Source organism: Camellia sinensis, chromosome 5 (genome assembly GCF_055761805.1).
Source record: "Camellia sinensis isolate YWXY chromosome 5, ASM5576180v1, whole genome shotgun sequence".
Lineage (NCBI taxonomy): Eukaryota > Viridiplantae > Streptophyta > Magnoliopsida > Ericales > Theaceae > Camellia > Camellia sinensis.
In genome coordinates, this window is record NC_138965.1 from 179,300,152 (window position 1) to 179,322,832 (window position 22,681).

General features: G+C 37.1%; 1 protein-coding gene across 1 annotated transcript; it reads left to right on the forward strand.

Moving 5' to 3' along the window:
- Nucleotides 1-11,249: 11,249 nt before the first annotated feature.
- Nucleotides 11,250-21,641, forward strand: LOC114280237 (histidine kinase CRE1-like). The gene is made up of 12 exons (XM_082870547.1): nucleotides 11,250-11,488; nucleotides 11,763-12,167; nucleotides 12,425-12,658; nucleotides 12,790-12,959; nucleotides 14,610-14,828; nucleotides 15,010-15,196; nucleotides 15,292-15,343; nucleotides 15,429-15,658; nucleotides 15,954-16,052; nucleotides 16,303-16,970; nucleotides 17,655-18,161; nucleotides 20,843-21,641. The coding sequence occupies exons 2-12, from the start codon at nucleotides 11,850-11,852 to the stop codon at nucleotides 21,093-21,095; spliced, it is 2,937 nt and encodes a 978-aa protein (XP_082726673.1). The 5' UTR covers nucleotides 11,250-11,488; nucleotides 11,763-11,849; the 3' UTR covers nucleotides 21,096-21,641.
- The last annotated feature ends 1,040 nt before the right edge of the window (nucleotides 21,642-22,681 follow it).

Sequence of the window (22,681 nt, forward strand, 5' to 3'; positions counted from 1 at the left end):
TCACGCCAGGAAGCCATCACATCTGCCCAGTTGATTTGACTGAAACAACTGAAGTGAGGACAAAAAGTGTCGCAGCAAATGCACAACCCCTAATACAAGATACTCAGCCACATTGTGAACCATGTAGGTTTAAAGACAAGCACGAAAAGGCAGACCGCACTATGCTTGGCGAAGACTCATCAACAAACATGAACTTAGTACAGCCAGATAGTAAGGGGCAAACAGAAGGTATGGACCTTGAAGAAAACACCAGCAACACTCACGACCCAAAGACATCATCCGATCCCTCCACTTGCTAGAAGCTATTCGTTGGAGAGATGTAGAAGCTCTTTGTGGATGGAGCATCTAACAGACATGGTGCAAGACTTGGCATAGTTCTCATCTCACCAGACGACTTAGTAGTAGAACAAGCAGTCAACCTTGGCTTCCCAGCATCAAACAATGAAGCGGAGTACGAAGCACTTTTAGCAGGCCTAAAATCAGCACTCTTCATAAAGGCCACCGAGCTAATGATTTACAGTGACTCACAGTTGGTGGTAAACCAAATTTTAGGTGACTACGAAGCAGAAGATGACAGGATGGCAAAGTATCAAGAGCTAGTCAGAAAGGAAATCATAAAGTTCGAAGTAGTGCAAATAGAGCAGATCGGCCGAGAAGAAAACAGTAGAGCAGACGAACTAGCAGGCTTCGCTTCAATGGCAGATACATTCATTCCACATCCATTACTGATCGACTTCCTACCAAGACCAAGCATTGAAGAACCCGAAGAAGCCAAAGTATGTTGTGCCGAACTAGGCCCTTCTTGGATGGATCCCATTATAGTGTTCTTGAAAGATGACACCTCACCTGAAGGGAAGAAAGAGGCCAACAAAATAAAAGCAAAGTCACAGCGATTTTGGCTCTCCTCATCTTTGGCCTTGTACAAGAAATCCTTCACAGGACCCTATCTGAAGTGTGTCCATCACAGCAAAGTTAAAGCATTCCTGTTTTGAGATTCACGAATGCATATGTGACAGCCACCAAGGAGGAAGATCTTTAGCCTACAAAGAAATTTCACAAGGATATTGGTGGCCTTACATGCAAGCAGATTCGGAGAAATATGTCAAGAGGTGCGAGAAATGCCAGAAGTTCGCACACAACTTGCCAGAGAAATTTTACCTTTAACTAGCCTATGGCCTTTTGCAATGTGGGGCTTAGACATAACAGGGCCACTTCCAAAGGCACTCGGCAACAGAAAGTTCTTTCTGGCAGTGACAGACTACTTCACAAAGTGGGTGGAAGCAGAAGCACTTGCCTTAATAAAGGAGAAAGACGTGAAGAAGTTCATCTGGCAGAATATCATCACTCGGTTCGGCATACCCAAGGCACTAATATCTGATAACGGTACTCAGTTCGATGGTAAAATTTTCAGAGACTTTTATGAGAAACACAAGACAGAATTCTATAACTCTACACCGGCATACCCCCAAGCAAATGGCCAGGCGGAAGCATTAAATAAAGTCGTCTTGGATGGATTGAAAAAAAAGGTTAGAGAAGGCAAAAGACAAGTGGGCTGAGGAACTCCCTCATGTTTTATGGGCTTATCGTACTACACCTCAATGGTTAACTAGAGAAACACCATTCTCTCTAGCCTATGGCATGGAGGCAGTAATCTTACTGGAAGTTGGCCTCCGCACAATTAGAAGTGAAAATTTTGACCCAGACTTAAATGAAGAAGCCATAGCCTTAGAACTCGACCTCGTGGAAGAAAGAAGAGAAAGAGCGCTGGTTCACATCGCTTCATACCAGCAAGAGTTATCTAGAAAATACAATAAGACAGTACATCCGAGGCAATTCAAGATTGGAGATTGGGTGCTGCGCAAAGTGATGGGAAACACCTTAGTACCCGGACATGGCAAGTTAGGGCCTAATTGGGAAAGACCATACAAAGTGGTTGGATTAGAAGGAAAAAGGGGCATAACATTTAGAGGATGGAGACGACAAGGCCATTCCCAGGCCATGGAACACTGCCAATCTCAAACTATTTTGTTTTTAGCTTTTCTTTAAAGTACTTGCAAATTTTCCTTTTTTAATAAAACAAGTAGTTTCTTTTCAGTATAATAGTTTTCTGCTGTAAGTTATTTTAGTGAGCTGGGGGCATTGAAAGCAGAGTTGGCCGGAATAACTAACTTTGAACTCTCTTTAGCCAAGATAAGGATCTGAGCTGAAGAGGTTGGCTGGAAAACCAACACTTCTCCTAAGTCGAGAATAAGGATCTAGGCTGCAGGACGTTTAGCAGGAATAACCAAACACTCCACTCAAGGTTGGCAGGAATAACCAACTTTGAGCTTTCTTCAGCCAAGATAAGGATCTGAGCTGAAGAGGTTGGCTGGAAAAACCAACACTTCTCCTAAGCCGAGGATAAAGATCCAAGCTGCAAGACGTTTGGCAGAAATAACCAAACACTCCACTCAAGGTTGGCAGGAATAACCAACTTTGAGCTTTCTTCAGCCAAGATAAGGATCTGAGTTGAAGAGGTTGGCTGGAAAACCAACACTTCTCCTAAGCCGAGGATAAGGATCCAGGCTGCAGGACGTTTGGCAGGAATAACCAAACACTCCACTCAAGGTTGGCAGGAAAAACCACCTTCGAGCTTTCTTCAGCCAAGATAAGGATATGAGCTGAAGAGGTTGGCTGGAAAAACCAACACTTCTCCTAAGCCGAGGATAAGGATCCAGGCTGCAGGACGTTTGACAGGAATAACCAAACACTCCACTCAAGGTTGGCAGGAATAACCAACTTTGAGCTTTCTTCAGCCAAGGTAAGGATCTGAGCTGAAGAGGTTGGCTGGAAAAACTAACTTTAAGTACTCTTCAGCTGAGATAAGGATCTAGGCTGAAGAGGTTGGCTGGAATAACCAATTTTGAGTACTTTTCAACCGAGATAAGAATCCAGGCTGAAGAGTGGTTGGCTGGAATAACCAACTTTGAGTACTCTTCAGCCAAGATAAGAATTTAGGCTGAAGAGTGGTTGGCTGGAATAACCAACTTTGAGTACTCTTCAGCCGAGATAAGAATCCAGGCTGAAGAGTGGTTGCCTGGAATGATCGAGCAGAGTACAAGGTTAAAACCGAGATAGATATCTCGGCCATAAAATGTTAAACTTTATTCAGATTACAGTTGGAAAATAAATGCATGGAGTAAACTGAATAAACAGTTGAACAAAAGAAGATTTCATTCAAATCAAAAGTACAAAAGGTGGGGCTTCAGCCCGGTTACAAACTTCATTGAAAGTAGAAAGAAGGAAATACAAGATCAAGCAAAGAGGTCGTCAAGATTCGCATCAAGTTCAACTCGAAGCCCGGTTTCAGCAGGTAGCTCGGTCACAGTTTCAACCAAGTCTTCCACCGGTGGCTCCACTTGAGCTGACTGAACGACGGGGTCATGGGCGATGACCGGGGCATTGTTGGGCTCAGGGGTCTCTTCTTCGTCCCCACCTTGAAGAAACTTTTGCTGAATGGCATTTGCATACTCCGCCATATAGCTCGGTATGAAATGCGGAGGAGAGTTGAGGAAGACCTCGGTCTCTGGGCCATAATCGAGCTACGTCACAGCCACCTTCCACCCACATTTGAAGAATATATCCTTAGTAGCTTCGCACTGCAGGATATATGTGGCTTTACCTTCTTTGTAGCCCACGTCTTCAACGTCGTCAGCTTTCTTCTTTAGCTCGGCGATCTTAGCGTCTTTCTTTTTCTCGAGCTTAACAAGCTCACACAGGTACTTATCTTTCCGTTCGGCCAAGGCGTTCTGCTTATCTGCTTCGGCCGACTTGACTAGCTCGGTAAGACGAGCGATTTTGGCCTGAAGTTCGGTTGCCTCTTGTTGGGCCTTTTCCAGTTCGGCCATCTTGGCATTTGCCTCGGCCATGGCTTGCTTTGTCGTCTTTGCGAAGTTTCAACACGCGCTTATGCGCAATGTGGTTTTTCTACATGGCCTGCGAAAGGAGAGATAGCACATATAAGTAAAAACCGAGCAAACAGATGGTATGAGATGAAAGGCGATTAAGAGAAGTACTTACCAACACCATTGACTTCGTCGCTGACCTGATGGCCTTGAGCTCGGTCAAATGGTCATGGTGTTCTATGTCAGGAGGCAAGTACACGCTCTTAGCCAGGTTAAAGGCGAGCATGTGATCTTTGTCTGCCACCACTGAATCTGAGTCTCTGATGGCTCGGTTCTGGTATGTTAATTTCGGGGCCCACTTAGAGGAGTTAGCCCGGTCAGAGCGCTCAAGCTGCGGGCTCGGTGGCGTAGTTTGAGGAAGTGCGGTCTCATCCTCGTCGACAAGGTGTGGCTCGGTTGTGGAAGTCTGAGCACGCTTGTTGGGCCGAGATGAAGAAGGTTGAGAAGTGGGAAGCGCTACCATGGCCTCGTTTGTCTGGCCGGCTTGTGGTACCTCGGCCTTGTTTGTTTCGGTGATAAGAGCTCTTACTGCTCTCTTTTTGGCCATCTCTTGTTTTGCAGTCAAAAGGATCAGGTTAATTTGAGGCAATGATGGATCTGGTTCTGGCGAAGGCTCCAAGAGGAAATCCGTTACACTGGTCTTCCTCCTGCTGCTGTATCTGTAGGTCGGATCGAAGTTGAGTAGCTCGGCCCAACTTCGATTTGGATGTCTTAGTGCGGCGTGGAGGGCGTCAAGGTTTGGGTAACTGTACTGCGATTTTAGAAAATTCAAATCTGCATAAAGGAAAATTACAATGGTTAGTGCGGTTCAAAACTTTAGAACAGCGAAGTAAAGAAAAGCATGAATTTGGGCCGAGGTATTCATACCGGCTATGCCATTGTTCCAGTTTATTTGGTCACCCGGAATCTAGACTTCCTGGTCTTCGAAGTTGCCAGGTGCCCAGAAAAAATCATCATCGTTTACGTTTTTATCTGGGGTGTTCTTTATTATCTTTTCTCGGCGTCTTCTTATTCTTAAATAATAGACCTAGCCATCTTCGTTCTGGTCAAGTGAATATTGGTGAAATAGCTCGGCTAAACCGAGATTAATGCCAAGCCGGCGATTTAGCTCGGCGATGCCATTTATTATTCTATACGAATTCGTGGAAAGCTGGGTTGGGCAAAGATTTGTCTGTCTGAGGAATTCACAAAGAAAAGGCTGTACAGGGAATCGGAGTCCGGTTTCTACGATAGAAAGGAGGATGAAGGGAACGAAGCCAGGTTTACCCCAGGGTGTGGTGTCTAGTTCGGCTAAGCTAAGGTGGATAGGAACTCGGCCATAGCCCCTGGAGAGTTTACTAAAAACCTATATTAAGAAAACGCTGAGTAGCTCGGTTGAGCGTTCAATGGAGTGCCTAGCCAACCTAAGTCTGCAAAGTGAAAAAAGAAAGGTGTTAAGCACAGATTGTTGGACCATGCTGAAAGTAACAAAGGCAAAATAAGCGGAGTCCTAGCTCGGCTGTAAAAGATACTATCCGTCCTTAACTCAGTTGGAACGAAGGACGTTAGCTCGGTTCAGTGGAGCGAGAAGTTTGTATCCCGATTGAAGCTTAGGGTGCAACGTACTTAGTTCAGTTTTTGGTTAAGTAAGGGAGCTGGTTCGGAGCCAAGTGGTAGCCTGATCATTGGTTGAGGCTTTCTAGCGCGATATTGCGAAAATTTAATACAGTCTGGCTAGCCTTGCATCTAATACAAACAAGATCCTAGTTCGGTTGTGGTATGATTTTGGATCTAAAACGTCTTATTTCAGTGTGTTCACAGATCCAGTAGGAGTGATTATTGTTCAAAATGTTCTTACTCATTATAGAGAAAACCATTTGAAAGTATTATAAAAAAACACATATACACAAATGGTACATATTGCTAGTTTATACGAATGAAAAGAAGAGAGCTTGAGCCACATACCAGTTCAAGGTGGGAGGACTGAAGATGGAAATCAAATCCACAGAAAACACGAGTTTTGCAGATACAATATTGAAGAAAAATGGAGGCTCAGAAAGCAGAGAGAGAAGAAGATGAATAGTTGAAATGGAAGGTTCAAAATATAGGGTTTTTTGTTTAAAGTAAAGGAAAAAGGCGGGACTGTTCAAAAATCGCGGGGTACGAAGTCGGCGGTGACAGCTAAGTTGGGCCAATGAGAGCTAGCCACGTGTCCATGGAATAGAAAGTGATTCAGTTATAGTGACTGAAAGGACGTTTTGACCGGCAGATTAGTAGCCCGGTGTAAATTTAGCTCGGATAAAAGCCACTTCTTAGCTCGGTTGAGAGGCTAAAGTTGTTAGCTCGGCTGATAATAGGTAATCCCAATCATACTGCGCAGATGGAATTAAGGGGCAATTGAGAGGGAAGTTTTTATGTGCACTAGGGCCGAGCTAGGCCAATGCTCGGTAGTGGGCCGTGCTGTGGGCTGCGGTAAAAGGGCCCAGTAAAAGGACTTTGCAGTTGGAGCTCGGTCCAATTGTGGTTGTGATTACCATGATCGGTATGGTAATAGTTGTAGCTCGGTCGTGGTATTCAGAACTGAGGTATTTGGGCTTCTTATGGACCTTACTCTCGTTAGCCCAGTCAAAGTTTACTACGGTTAGCTCGGCCTTAGCGGACCAGACCGAGGTATACGCAATGAAGGAGAGAACCGAGCTAGTTGGAGCTCGGTCATTTCTGCCAGTCTAGCATGGTTGCTTTAGCTCGGCCGTTTTGTCACAATACCGGGGTAGAGCTATCTCACTTGGCTTAAGCAGTGAGGAGGGTATTGAAGGATAAGCATTATTTTTCAGGAGTGTGATTCCTAGGACTACTCTACATAGAGGAGTAAGAGTCCTACTAGGATTGTGCCACGCGGAACCTATAAAAGCTCGTGACGTAACCTATGGAAGAGGTAACACAACTTTGATTCTCGAATACACAGAGCTTTTTGTCTATTTGTCTATTCTGCTGACTTAGGCATCGGAGAGGTATCCGGCACACACCCGCTGACTAGCTCACGTTTGTGTTTTTAGGGAGTAAAGCGACGACGTACGGAGGAGCGCAGACTTGATCAACAGGATATACGAGAAATTTATTTCGTGCTCGTACAAAAATCATTTACTAATTATTACAATGCTCACATGTTCTTGAATTCCTTCATCACCTGCTTCTTCCCATCTTCTGCAATTATAACTGTTTCTAGTTTTTTTTTCATGTATACTATAAAAGTATCTACAAAGTTAATATGCCATTTTTTGTCATGCAATACCAGAAGCTAAATGACTTTTTAAAAGAGAACACAGATTACTACTTCCTAAAGTACAAATGTCAATGCAATTCAAAATTCAATATCCAAATTGCAAAGAAACAAATTAATTGGCAATATCAATTTTCCCCACAACAGTTTATTCACCCATTCTGATACTTTGTTCATACCAGGCTATCATGTAAGACTGATGGTTGCCTTATTAGAAAACCATCAACCTTTTTAAAACAGGGAGATAGCTAATTTCCAGAAGCAAGGGCTTACCATAAAATTCCAGTCAATCAAAATAAAACAAAGCAAAAAGGATATATTATCTCTGGTATAATAAACCTGTGGCGTAACTTTGACTATTTCAAAACTCCAAATATCATGTAACAAAGATGCTAACCTGTGTCTTTATAAAAAGGCCATCAACAATCTTGTAATGCACGAAGAAAAAAAGAACAAAAAAATAAGAAGAAGAAGAAAAAATGCTATGAATATGAATTTAACCACCTAAAACCTTTGACCATTTTAAAACTCCAAAAATCATGTAACAAAGATGCTGACCAGTGTTTTTATAAAAGATCATCAACAATCTCATAATGCACGAAGAAAAAAAGACAAAAAAAAAAAGAAAAGAAAAAAGAATAAGCTATGTTATGAATATAACCACCTGAAAAATATATATCAAAGATCTGATATTTAAATATGAATTTAACTGTGTTGTTATTGCTTTGCATCTTGATACAATGACTTATTAAAGCTTCATATCACTACTACTTATTGAAGTGGTTAACAGTAGGTATGGTTTAACCAATTATAGGCGATACATTTATTTTATTCCGTTGCTACAATTCAAAACAGTAGATATGGTTTAACCAATGTGTTTTTTTAGTTTTTTTTTTAGTACGTATAGTTTGTATTAGTATTTTCAATTGTTTGTTTGTTCAATTGTATTTTTTTCATTTTTGATTATGAAATTGTGGTTGTTTGTCCCATTGTTTTTGGGAATGTTCCATTGTATTTTCAATGTGTTGGGTTAGTTTTACTTGATAGTTAATATAAATTACTGCAGTTGTTGCAGAAACTAACCCGAATTAAAAACTTCTCTCCCTCGAACACATTGAAATCAGTAGGTATGGTTTAACCAATGTGGTAGGTTAGTTTTAGTTTTACTGTTGTTGTTTTTTTTTTTTTTTTCAGTTTAAATATTTAAACTTTCTTCTCATAGGTTCATGGATATGATTGTTGTGGAGTTTCACTTATGTGAAATTGGCAATCCTGGAACCTTCCACCATTGCGGGTAAATTGCTTCCCATCCCAATGTGCAGATGAACTGCTTCCCACCCTCTTAAATTATTTACAATGATGAATAGAGTATTTTTTTTTATTCACAATGGTGAATACAGTATTCCCACCCTATTGCTTTAATTGCTTTCATTATTGCTTATAAAATGGTTTCTGAACTGCTTCACACCCTCTTGAATTATTTATAATAGTGAATAGAGTATTTCCACCCTCTTACTTTAGTTGCCTTTATTATTGCTTATAAAATGGTTTTGTTGCGGTATATTTATCATAAAATAAATATGATGGGTTTTGAACAGTTTCTGCAGATAATGCAAGAGTATTTAATTAATCACATTAAATAGTTTTTGCTTTTGATCAAACAAAATGGATTGGTGAATGTATATGTGTGTATTGTTTTACACTGTGCCTTCAGATACGGGCATACGCTAGTGTATATATATATATCTAAATCATAACAAATTATTTGTAGGATGATATAAATAAGTATACTTTTTGATTTTTTATAAAAAAAAATGTAGAAAGGTAGAGAGGTGATGTGACCCAAATAAGTACACTTATTTAGTTAAGTGCACTTATATCAATAATGCCAAAGGTTTGTTTGGGATAAATTAAAAAAGTCAAAAAATTACTAAAAAAAATCAAAAAGTCCATACTATTTGGGGAGGCTTGCGGGGGAAGCTTAGAGGACAAAATTATTATTTTGCTCTTTGAATTTAACTACCCAAAAGCCAAAATTTAAAAGTCAAAAAGTCAATAAGAGTAGAATGGTCATTTTGATTTTATTATAATATTTTATTGCACATCTTTTTGTAAAAACTTCAAAAGTTATCTCAAACATATATATTTTTTAGATAAATTACAAACACACCCCTTGAGATTTACTTAAATTATAAATTACCCCATGTGGTTTTAGAAATTACATTATGGCCTCTAAGGTTTCTAATTTCATAACAAATAGGTCATTTTATTAATAAATCATCAAGTTAATTAACAGTTTTTAATAATGTTAAAATTTTATTTCAGTTGATAATTTAGATAATTTTATTATTATATAGGTGAATAATTAAAAATTTTACTTTTTCAATTAATTATGTTAAACAACAAATTATGACAAGGAGGTATTTGTAATTTTTCAAACCACATGGGGTAATTCGTATTTTAAGCAAATCCCAGGATGTGTATTTATAATTTATTATTTTTTTTCTTTACTTTTTTAGTCAAAAAGTCAAAAAGTATACGTATATAGCACATTCCAAACAAGTACCAAATAACCCAAAATCATAAAAAAATAAAAAAGTATTTTTTCTTCAAAAATAAAAATAAACAATTTTTTTTCCAAAAAAATTATAAAATAAAAAATATTTTTTTCAAAAAATTATTAAATGAAAAATATTTTTTTGTATTTTTTTAATAGAATTTTTAAAAAAATTTGAAAAGAGCTTGGTTATAAATTTTGGAAAGAGTTTTTAAATAGAGTTTTAAGTTACGTATTTGGTTATGAGTTTTGAAAATAATTTTAAATTGAGTTTTGAGTTATTTGTTTGGTTATCATTTGAGTGTGAAGTTGTGTTTTGAATTTCAAATATTAAAAATAAATAAAATATTTAAAATTAAAAAAATATATTTAAAATAAAAAAATTCTTAAATATTTTTAAATATTTATAACAATAAATCCAAAAAATTTTAAAATACAAGTCAAAATTCTTTTCAAAATTCAAAATTGAAAAAATTAAATTTTTTTTTTCAAAACTCATAACCAAATAATTTAAAAAAAAAAAAAAAACTCAACTCACAACTCTATAGTTGAATCACAATTTCACATTCAAATTATAATTTAAAACTAAACAAAGCAGAGATTTTCTTAAAAAAAAATTGTAGTAAATTTTATAAAGTATAATAATTAAAATTTTAAACTTTTCATAAACACATGATTATTTTGTAAAAACTCCACTGAATTATAATTTTCTCATTTTTTTCAAGCAACATTGTTACAACGAATTTGAACTTATATGAATTACTTTAATTTATATACACTGATTATCTAGGCAGAAATTAATTGACACACTGATTGACAATAATGACAACTGTAATTAACAATGAAGATATTAGTCATTCAAATAATCATCTGATCAAACATCCGACTTATATCATTTAAATAATTTGGACGAATTTAAATCCGGTGGATCAATTATTTTTCCTTTTCAATACTGTCATGGTCTAACCCATCAGATCATCCCGGAACAGTTTCACAAAAATGCACCTATTTTCGAAGAAAATTACTATAAAACCCATCTTCAGTTCCAACTCTGAGCTGTTGTTTGGAAACAAGAGCAGGCAGTGAGAGGGAGAGAGGGGGAGAGTTGAGGTGGGGGTGGAGAGTGAGGGGTGGGGACGAGCGTATCTGCACAAATCCTGAAATTCGATTCAGTTGCTTTAAAAAGTAAGCTAAAGAAGATATCTTTTCCAATTAAAAAACTACACTCACAGACGCAATGGGGTCCAGAGATTGAGAGAGAGAGAGAGACCAACAAAACAAAACAAAACAAAACAAAACAAAAGCGCCCATGGGGTGCAGTAATTTGTACCCAAAAACAGGTCGGTCGTCTTCGTTTTTTGTTTTTTTGAGGACAGTCTATGGGCTTGTGCTTCGCTGGTATTCAAGGCTAAACTATTTGATTACAATCTTGTTTGATCTTGGTTTATGCATATTTATTTAACAATATTGCTAGAGGGTCATAATTTTTATAGTCACAATGACTTAAAATTGTTAAAATGATATCAATTATTTTGACATATTTTACAAAAAAACGATGTCATTTTAACAATTTTAACCACAAAAATTATGGCCCTTAAACAGTTTCTTTTATTTAATTATGTATATAGAACAGTGAACGTGCTCTGCTTTTGTCTGGACTGTTAACCAAACTTCACGCTTTTGCAGAGAGAGAGAGAGAGAGACATAATTTGAGAGAGAGAGAGAGAGGTGGGTTTTTGGAACTTGGGTTTTGTTCATCTTTTTAGGTTGAAACTAAACTAGCCATGCCATGCTTGCTTTTTTAGAGAGAGCACTGTAACACTGTTCATTATTCTGATAACTTGGATCACGCAAAGCAAATGCCGTAATGATAGTTTAGTCTCTGAATGTAAAACTTATCTTTTGTATTGCAAAAAAAGTGCTTCTGCAAAAGACTGACTGTACTTGTCAAAAAGTTGTAGCTAAAATAATGCACTGTTTATTCTGGGTTTTTGTTTTTTAGCTCAGAAATGAAGTGGGAAATAGGGGAAGAAGCAGAAGAAGAAGAAGAGAGAGAGAGAGAGAGAGAAGCAGAGGAAGTTTTGTGCTGATGGGTCTGAAGGGGCAAGGCCACCACTTGCTGGTTGTGAAGTTGAATGAACAATTGAGCACAAAAAGGAAATACTCATTCATCAACAGAGCTTGGCTGATGCTTTGGATGTTGTTTATGGGCTTTGTTAGCTATGTAATCTATGAGAATATGGATGCTGATAACAAGGAGAGAAGGAAGGAAGTGCTTGTGAGCATGTGTGATCAGCGAGCTAGAATGTTACAAGATCAATTCAATGTCAGCGTTAACCATGTCCACGCGCTCGCAATCCTTGTCTCAACTTTTCATTATTACAAGAACCCATCAGTAATTGATCAGGTTTGTTCTCTTTGTTTATGCTACTTACATTAGGGTTTTGATTTTGGGTATTCCATTGTTGTGTTCTTTGATGATTTACAATAACCCATTAGCAATTGATCAGGTTTCTGCTTATCTTATTGTGGGTTAATTTAATCTTGGGCATTAAAATATTGTGATTGATTGTTTGATTTGGGACGGTTCATTCTGAGCAATGCGTGTTATATGTTTGATTGATTGATTGTTTGAGTTTGGAAGGTTCATTATGAGCAATGCAGGAAACTTTTGCTGAGTACACGGCCCGGACGGCTTTTGAACGACCATTGTTGAGTGGAGTGGCCTATGCACAAAGAGTGGTTAATTCTGAGAGGGAAGAATTTGAGAGGCAACATGGTTGGACTATAAGGACAATGGAGAAGCAGCCTTCGCCTATCCGGGACGAGTATGCTCCGGTGATATTCTCTCAAGAAACAGTTTCCTACATTGAATCACTGGATATGATGTCAGGGGAGGTAATTTACTGATGATTCCATGGTTATATGATTTTGAATTGGTTTATTTTTTGTTTGAATTTTGCATAGCTATGTGTCTAGATCAATTGGGTATTTGATCGTGACCTGTGTATATCTTCACCTTGATGTAGGAGGACCGTGAAAACATTTTAAGGGCTAGGGCTACTGGGAAAGCAGTTCTTACAAGCCCCTTCAAGTTGTTGGGTTCTCATCATCTCGGCGTTGTGTTGACATTCCCGGTTTACAAATCCAAGCTCACTCCGAACCCATCTGTTGAAGATCGCATTCAAGCAACTGCTGGGTATGCTAGTGTTTGTCTTTTTTATTAGAAAGTTTTCTGTTGTAAGTTGGTGTTTAAAACATATGGAACTAATGTTGTAAGTTGGTGTTCAAAACATATGGAACCAATCTCAACATTAGCTAGCAGATCTAAGGCTTGTTTGGTGCATCTTATTAAAGGTTGGCTTTGTTTTGTTTCTTGTTTTTTGGAAATTTATGTCAAAATATTTGGTGCAGTTTAGGCGTACAGTTTAAGGAGGCAAAAATAACTTTTAAAGGAAAAAAGTCAATTATTGAGAAGCTAGAAGAGGGATGCCTTTAGCTTATGTTTTTTGATTATTTATTTTTATCTTATAAAAATCTGTAACAAACAGGCCCCTTGTGGAGAATGGTATTTGATGGGTCGGCTAGAAGACCCACTAAAAACCAATTGAAGGAATCCTAGGGAAGAGCAGAACTTGGCATTTTGTTGCTGACTTGTTGCTTCATCTTGTGTTTAATACTGTTTTATAAAACAAGAAGGTTGTTTTTACCTCCATTTGGTTCTTCTGACTAAGTCAGCTGCATAGAGGTTGTGATTTAAGCATATGGCACATTGCCATGCTTAATTCTAGTTACATTTTCTTCTATTTACATGCTCTGTCTTATTGTTTATGTTGCTAATTTGCTAGTACTAGATATGCTTCAATCCCAAATGTTCCTTTGTGGTATTTGGGCTTTTAGTATTCATGATCTTACAGTCAAATTTGCAACATTGAAGGAATCAGTATGAAGAATTTATATTTTGTGCACACGTATTAAGGATTCACTGTGCTTAATTAGAATTTCTATTGGAAACAAAACAAAACAAAACAAAAAAATGAAATATTAATTTGAGGAGGCTTGTAAATATGTTTTGAATTCAATGTAGGAGCCTTGTCTAAAAATATCATCACTCCACCAAATTATCAGGGTAATGCTCTCATTTCCCTCCTGTTTGTGCTTCATTAAATTAGGAATATACATTATAGATACATATATATTTGTTACCATATGGCTGTTTTTGGTTCAAGGATTTGTGAGGAAATTTTTGGAGAAAGAAAAAATGAGGGAAAAGTGACAAAAATTTACTTTTCCCTCATTTTTTCTTTCATTCCAAAAATTCCTACTCAAATCCACAATCCAAACACAACATATATGTATGGGTGGGCAACTCATTGGTGTTTGGGAACATGTAGCCCATATTGTGCTAGTAATTTTTTCAGCAATGTTAAGTGGCTTTTGTGGACTATTTTTCACTATTTTGCATTCATTCATTGTACAAGTAGTTCTTTTCAAAGGTTAGACTTCTAATCTAAATTTTGCGAGCTGCTGCTTCTTCTTCTTCTTCTTCTTCTTCTTTTTGTTTTTTAACAATTTAAATCGACATTGGACTATTTTTTACTACCCGTGCTTTATACATCCTGAGCAATGTCAATTTTTATATGCTCATAATTTGTTGACTGTTGCATGTTCTTCTTTTGATATGTATGGGATATTGTCTGGCCAAATGTTTAGCATGTTATGTACAATTTTCTGGTATGATGATACGGGAGTACTATAAGTACAAAGTATATCACAATAGTTTCTCTCCCCTTCTTCTTCATGAAACGTTCTGCATGCGATGTCACTAAAATGTTCTTATTGAAAGCAGATATCTTGGTGGGGCCTTTGATGTTGAGTCACTTGTTGAGAATTTACTTGGGCAACTTGCTGGAAAGCAGGCAATTGTGGTGAATGTGTTTGATATTACTAACTCTTCAGATCCCTTAATCATGTATGGACACCAATATCAAGATGGTGATGTATCCCTCAAGCGTGTCAGCACACTTGATTTTGGAGATCCATTCAGGAACCACCAAATGGTGTGTAGGTAAGTGCACCCAGTCCCTAATTCTTATTTGAAAAGCAGTCTTAAATATCCTCTTTAAGGTTTTTCATTGTAGAAGAAAAAAGAAAAAAGAGTTTGGTCCTTGCAATTAAAAAAAAAACAGAAAAGAGTTTTAAGGTTTTTCATTGTAAAGATGTTACTCATTGTATCAAATCCTGAGCAGGTACCTTGAGAAGGCACCCACATCATGGACAGCACTCACCACTGCGTTCTTATTCTTTGTGATTTTCTTTCTAGTCGGTTACATGATATATAGTGCAGCAAAACATATTGGCAAAGTCGAGGATGATTTTCATGAAATGCAGGAATTGAAAGTCCGAGCAGAAGCTGCTGATGTTGCAAAATCCCAGGTCTCACAGCAAACCTGTTTCAAGAGCATGATTTAGTTTCTGTCATGAAACAAATCCATTGATAACCTTTTGACCCTTTTTTTTTTTGGGCCTAGTTTCTAGCCACTGTTTCGCATGAAATTAGGACACCCATGAATGGCGTCCTTGGTATGTCAAACAACCCTTCTTTATTTATTTATTTATTATGGTTTTGTAGTCCTTTATCAGCAAGCTGTCTCTTGTGCACTTGCAGGAATGCTTGCCTTGCTTCTAGATACGGATTTGAGTTCAACCCAGAGGGACTATGCTCAAACTGCTCAAGCTTGTGGAAAAGCATTGATAACTTTAATAAATGAAGTGCTTGACCGGGCAAAAATTGAAGCCGGCAAGTTAGAGTTGGAAGCAGTGCCATTTGACCTTCGCTCTGTACTTGATGATGTTCTCTCTTTGTTCTGTGAGAAATCTAGGAACAAGGGCATTGAGGTAACCTATAATGACTGCAACAGGACCAATTTTTACACGTGTTCCAGAATTATTGACTCAAGGGGCCTAAAAGATTTGTTCTGCTCTGTCACTGCTTGATTTGTCCCCTACATTTGTGAACTGGCACATATTTCACCATTTATGAACTGACTCTGTGTGTTTTTGTCTCTTATTTTGTTTTTCTTGGCCCCTTTCGACATGCCTTTCTGTGGGATTAATCAATGATTGGTGCCATTCGTCATGCATTTTATATTCACTCCCAACTCAATGATGCATAATCGACTGGGGAATGAAGTTGGCGGTGTTCATTTCTGATAAAGTCCCTAATATTGTTATGGGGGATCCAGGAAGGTTCCGACAGGTTATAACAAATCTTGTGGGAAACTCTGTCAAAGTAAGTGAAGCATCAAAGCCTGGCTACTCTAATTGCTTTGTCACAGAATATTTATTTTTTTGTTAATTGCACATGTCAATAACCCATTTCTTCACACTTCCAAACCAAGGAAAAAAGAAAAAGACAAATATTATTTTCCTAACCTGACATTTCTCTCAACTTTTGAAATCATACATCCCTATGATACGGATTGCACTTGCTTACTGACTTCTTAATATAGTCTATGCTCATAAGATCTAGCTTCTACCAGTTTACAGAGCAAGGACATATATTTGTTCAAGTTCATCTAGCTGAGCATGCAAAGGTAGTAATGGATGCGAAAGCTGAATCTTGTTTGAACAGTAGTGGCTGTCAGTCAAAAACGTTGAGTGGTTATGAAGCTGCTGATGACCGCAACAGTTGGGATGTCTTTAGATGTTTAATTGCTGATGAAGAATTTCGGATGCCCACCAAGGAGACTTCTCAGGCTGTCACTTTACTTGTATGTGTGGAAGACACAGGGATCGGCATACCTTTATGTGCCCAAGAGCAGGTTTTCACGCCCTTCATGCAGGCTGACAGTTCAACGTCTAGGAATTACGGCGGAACTGGTATTGGGTTGAGTATTAGTAAGTGCTTGGTTGAGCTGATGGGTGGACAGATAAATTTTATTAGCCGTCCTCAAGTTGGAAGCACATTTTCATTCACTGCGGTCTTTAGACGATGTGAGAAAAATTCTTTTGGTGATCTGAAAAAAGCTCTCCCTGACGATCTCCCTAGTGGATTTAAAGGATTGAAAGCAGTTGTAGTTGATGAGAAACCAGTTAGAGCAGCTGTTACTAGATATCATCTAAAGAGACTTGGTATCCTGGTTGAAATTGTAAGTAGCATCAGGATGGCTTCTGCCATGTTTGGTAAAAATGGTTCATTGAGACCTAAGTAAGTATTTGTTTTGCCTTCTTTACATTTTTTTAGTGCTTACTTAAAAATCCTTGTTATTCATGAGGAATTTGAAAATTTCCAATTTGAATTAATTTAAATTAACTTTATGTCTATGGCTCTGTGCCCAACAGAGACAACTTTTTTTTTTCGTCATTCCTTTTTGATGTGGCCTACACCAAACCTTGTCACCAATTAATGGTTTATTAGCCCAGGATTCTAAAAACGTAACTACTCGAAACACTTAAATGTAGCATAAACACTTTGATGGTGTTTGGAAAGTGAGTTTTTATGTAGATTTTTTTAGATGTAAGATATTATTGAAGAAATTTTTTTTTGTGTTTGGGAAGATAGTTGGGTTTTTTTGTGGTTGGATGTGATGTTTGTGAGAGACAAAGTGAAATGATTATGGGGTTGAATGTGATATTTTGTTTGGATGTGTTTTTTTTTATTTTGCAAAATTTTTGTCTTTTAGTGGAAAAAATGAGAAAAAACCTAGGTAAAATACTTCCCAAACACCACCTTTCTTTACCATTTGTTTTGGATTTTCTATGTTTTCTAGAAGTTTGCCTAAAAGGATCTCTCTCTCTGAATCACTAAAAGAGCAATGTTTGAGAAAATTTAGATCTACAATCTGTTAATCTCATTCAATTATCTGAATTCAACTACTTTTGATCATGGCAGAAATGAAAGGCAACCAGATATGATTCTAGTTGAGAAGGACTTATGGATGTCTGGTGAAGATGGTAGCTTAAATTTACAGTTAGTGGACTGGAAACAGAATGGCCACACAACTAAGTTGCCTAAGATAATCCTACTTGCGACCAGTATTACTGTCTCAGAGTTTGACAAAGCAAAACAAGCAGGTTTTGCAGATACTTCGATCATGAAACCTTTGAGAGCGAGTATGGTGGCAGCATGCCTTCAACAGGTGATGGGAATGGGGAAGAAGACACAACAAGGCAAAGACATTGTCAATGGATCTGCTTTCCTTCGGAGCTTGCTTTTTGGAAAGAAAATTTTAGTGGTTGATGACAACAGAGTGAACCGTAGAGTTGCTGATGGTGCACTCAAGAAATTTGGGGCTGATGTGGAGTGTGCTGAGAGTGGAAAAGCTGCTCTTGCATTGCTCGAGTTGCCACATAATTTTGATGCTTGCTTCATGGATATTCAGATGCCTGAAATGGATGGGTATGTACTATAGATTTATTCATATTGATTCTTGACATGCAATTAATCATTTTGTTCTTTCTTTTTGAAAATCATTATGCTTCTACTGAAATACTTGAAACTGTCAAATTTCTCTAATATGCCTAATTTTCTTCAGTCATATACCCATAGTTTTTCCTTTCCTGGTTTTCTGATTGTACTGCCTTTATTTCGTTGATACAAATCCTTTCTTAGATACTCATAAAAGTTGAAGAAAATCTTGGAAGCTCTGGTTTACAAGACATTAGCTAATGGATGATAAGATATTGAAATCTGCCTCCTTCTTCTAAGACTTGGACCTTCAATTAATTGTAACTAAATAGTTTTGATTTTCCAGAAATCTGGATCTTCTGTGGATGTTTTTGCTATGTGTTTTTTTAAATACCACCTGTGAGTCAAGTGCATGTTTTGTTTTATTTTACTTTTTTGTGGTTAGGATTCCTAAGACTGCTTTCAAGATTTTCTTGTTTGGACGTTGACACTGTTTTCAGGGTCTTGTTCAAGAATACATATATATATATATATATATGTGTCCACAGTTTTTTACAGTCCACCGTTCCGTTGCCAATTTCCATTAGTGGCCTAGTAAAACAAATATATAAATTTATTTAACTTAACTGATCACATAGCCCTTGACAGAGCAAATTAGTTGGAAAAAATTCATGTAGCTGACTCTACTTGAGTGGGACACAAGGTTTAGTTTGTTTTGGCCTTGTGTGACAAATCAAACAACTTGAGAGAAAGAAGAAGACAAACATAGTATATTGATACTCCTCCGTCTTACATAATTCAGTAACGCAACTAAATATATCTAAAGCCCTAGTAACTAGAACATATGAAATGTACAAAGGTACTGATGTAGCAAAAAAGTGAAATAGTAATGATCTTAGTCTGTTGATTTAAAGATAAATACCGGAAGCAAAATCCTTCTTTAGACTGGTTGATTTACCACAAAGAATACCTAGAATAAAGCTCAACAATGGTTGATTCTCAAAAGAATATCCAAGGTTGGAAAAAAGTGAAAACTCAAAATTGTATTAATTCTCTAAATTGTTCTGCCGTAAGGCTTACAATGATTATTTATAAGTAAAAGCAAACCTAACGTAGTATGGAACAACCAGAATCGACAATTCCTTAACAAGCAAATCATAAATAAGGAAATACAAGGAAAATTACTAAAAATGAAATATTGAAATAAACTAAAATACTACTAATTTAGACTGCATGATAATGGCAGATTTGACGGAATCAAATTCTGACTTCTATGGTAAGAGTAATTGGAGTGGCAAATCTTTCGAAAAACAGAAAATTTCAAAATTGACAGCCTAAATGATGGAATTTGCTCAAAATCCACCATTGTCAAATGGAACCATCACAAGCCATACTGCAATGGATTTGGGAGGAGAAGACATATGTTACAGTGGGGATGAGAAGATTGGTGAGGGGAGGCGGTGGGGTATAGAGAAGGAGATGGGGCTGGTGGCTATGGCAGAAGGGGAATGGGAGGAGGTGAGTGGCGGTTGGAGAAGGGGAGGGAGGGGTATGGGAAGGGGATGGGTGGCAGTGGGAGAAGGGAAGCAGGTGCACGTGGGGAAGAAGGGGCTAGCCTGGGGAAGGGAAGGAAAAGAGAAGAGGATCTGGTCCAGTGTGGTTAGGCCTATGGTGGATAGTTCTGATTTAAGTAGATAGATAAGTTTGATATGGTGTGGTCAAGTGTAAATTAACAAGGACAAGTTAAAAAAATTAATATGGGAGTGCCATGTGTATTACCAAAAACTTAATTTTTGTTAAATGGCTTAATGAGGATGGATGGATGATTGACATTGCTATAAAGTGCATCAGAGTTTAATTTAGTGTTATTTTTTTACTTTCCCCTTCAATTTCTTTCATCATTTTATAACTTTATTATAATAAAATTTATATTTTATTCACAAAGGTTAATTTCTCTAAAATGATCAGAGAATGCTTCTATGAATATTGATTTAACTTTCCAGCTATTTGCAGAGCTAATTACTTTGTTAGACATATCAACAAAGCAGCTTTGGTTGCTGCAACAGCATGGTAAAACTATCCACAGTAAGAACTATGATGGTTCTAGCTGCGGAGAACAGTGTACTTTGCAAAAATTTAACCAATTTTTGCAAATTTGGAAATCCTAGGTTGAGTTTCTGTTTAACAATTTGATCTTGTTTATTTCAATGCCATTTGAATGGACCCTATGAGAATGTTGTTGGAATGTATCCTACATTGCCTGGAATTACCTCATCTGTACTGGTTATAAAGCTTCAGTTTCTCTCTCCTAAATACTTGCTTTTTAAGAAGTATGGGTTGAACTTTTCAATTTGGTATTAGAACTTGGTTGGGTCTCTGATTGGTGTGCCGTTTGTTCGGTTATGGTATATTGTGGTCCATGAGGATGTGTCGGAATGTTTCTCACATTGTTTAAAGTTGCCCTATTTGTGTTGGTTATAAGACTTCCGTTTTTTTCTTTTTAATACTTGAGTTTTAAGGAAAAGTATGACTGGATTTTCAATTAATGTCCGAACATCCTTTACAATTCCTAAAAAGCTTACCATGAGACATGACTTGTGTAAAAGTGCAAAATTTGATCATTTAACCCAATCTTCTTTGTCTTTTTTTATTTTTTCTTTTTCTTTTTTCAGTTTTGAGGCAACACGTCGTATTCGGAATATGGAGAGCAAGGCTAAAGAGAAGCAGATGAATGAAGGATCCACCATTGAAGGAAGAAAGGCTGAGTGGCACTTGCCAATATTAGCCATGACGGCAGATGTGATTCAGGCCACATATGACAAATGCCTGAAATGTGGGATGGATGGTTATGTGTCAAAGCCTTTTAAAGAAGAGAATCTCTATCAGGCTGTCGCGAGGTTCTTTGAGTCCAAACCCATCTCGTAACAAGATTACCCATTCCAAACTGAATTCGGCATTGTCGAAAAGAAGTTCCGGTGGGTCGAGCATTACTAGCTATTTTTCCATATTCAGCTGGTTCTTTCTGTTGAGTAGTAGTACACCACCAGAGGCAGTTGGTTTCTTTGAATTTTGAAGTTTGTTGTGCAGAACATGAATGCAGACTTGGACAGTCATTTCTAACTACAAGGATTTAATTAATTTGATTAGCATATCTCGAGTAAATGTATACTACTGTGAATCCTACACCCCACTTGTATGTATAGAGATCTTTAGATGGGGATGGGGAGCAAAAATTGTATAACCTTGATATATACATTCTTAAAGGGCGGACCTGACGCAGCAGTCAAGCTGCTCCTTTGTGACCTGGTGGTGAAAATAGCCTCCCTGCTTGCCGGGGTAAGTCTGTATATATCAATCATTCTGCAGACCCCACATATATGTGAGAGCAGCATCGTGCACTGGGTATGCCCTTGATGTATGTTCGTGGTTATGGTTTCCTTGACAAGTTCAGTTTTAGTATCTTAATTTTTACAACAATGATTTAGACCACTAAAAAATACATCACTAATAGCACTAATATATTGGGAATAACAAAAAAAATAATAAAAAAATAAAAACAAGACATAGAAAGTGAGCGGGATCTACTGTCACATTATTAATGTTCTTTTTAGTGATATCTTTTTAGTGTTCTTAAGCATTTTTCTAATTTTTGTATTTGTCTTTTTGTATAACTTTTTTCGTACATCTTGTGAATGATGCTTTTTTGTACGAGGCGTTTTGGGACAAATTTAGGTGATGTTCTAATTTGAATATTATTGGCTAAAACAGTAAATGGTGGTTTTGAATGTCTTAAATAAGTGTATTTTTTGATTTTTTGTGAAATATAAGTTGGGTTTGAAGTGATATAGTAGAGAGGTGATGTGACTTAAATAAGATGATGTGACTTAAATAGAATAGTGATTTTTTAGATTTTTTTAGTTTATGTCAAATAAGGTCTAAGTTTGTTTCACAATCAATTTGTCTCATTTGAAGAAATAATATAATTGGGACTGTAAATGAATCGAGCTGTTCATGAATCGGCTCGGCTCGGTTCGTTAAGGACTCGACTCGTCTCGGCTTGACTCGTTTAGTAAATGAGTCGAGTTCGAGTTCAAATATTAGGCTTGTTTAGTAAATGAGCCGAGCTAAAGTGTAGTGACCCTAATTTTGTTAAGTCATTATTTATTATTATTATGATTATTATTATCTTATTTTATTTTTTTTGACTTTATTAATTGTGCGGTTTACATGAGAATTTGATGTGTTGTTTAGTTAATGATATTTAACGAATTTAAGGTTGTAATTAATAAATTTATTATGTTATTCAATTAATTCATATATTTATATATTTATTTTTGTTAAAAAAAAAAGAGGCGTTTTATATATATATATATATTATAATTATGTGTATTATATAATATAGTATATTATAATAATTTATTAGGGTTAGAATGAGATTAGTTATATTATTATTAGGTTATAAACAAAAGAAAGAAAAGGGAAGTATTGGGGGGCGGCGGCAAGGCTGAGAG

Excerpts from the sequence above, each read along its gene's own strand:
- LOC114280237 (XM_082870547.1), top strand. The coding sequence starts at position 11,850 with ATGGGTCTGAAGGGGCAAGGCCACCACTTGCTGGTTGTGAAGTTGAAT. Across the intron at positions 15,197-15,291 it reads CTGATGTTGCAAAATCCCAG|TTTCTAGCCACTGTTTCGCA; the intron begins GTCTCACAGCAA and ends TTTTGGGCCTAG. Across the intron at positions 16,971-17,654 it reads AATGGTTCATTGAGACCTAA|AAATGAAAGGCAACCAGATA; the intron begins GTAAGTATTTGT and ends TGATCATGGCAG.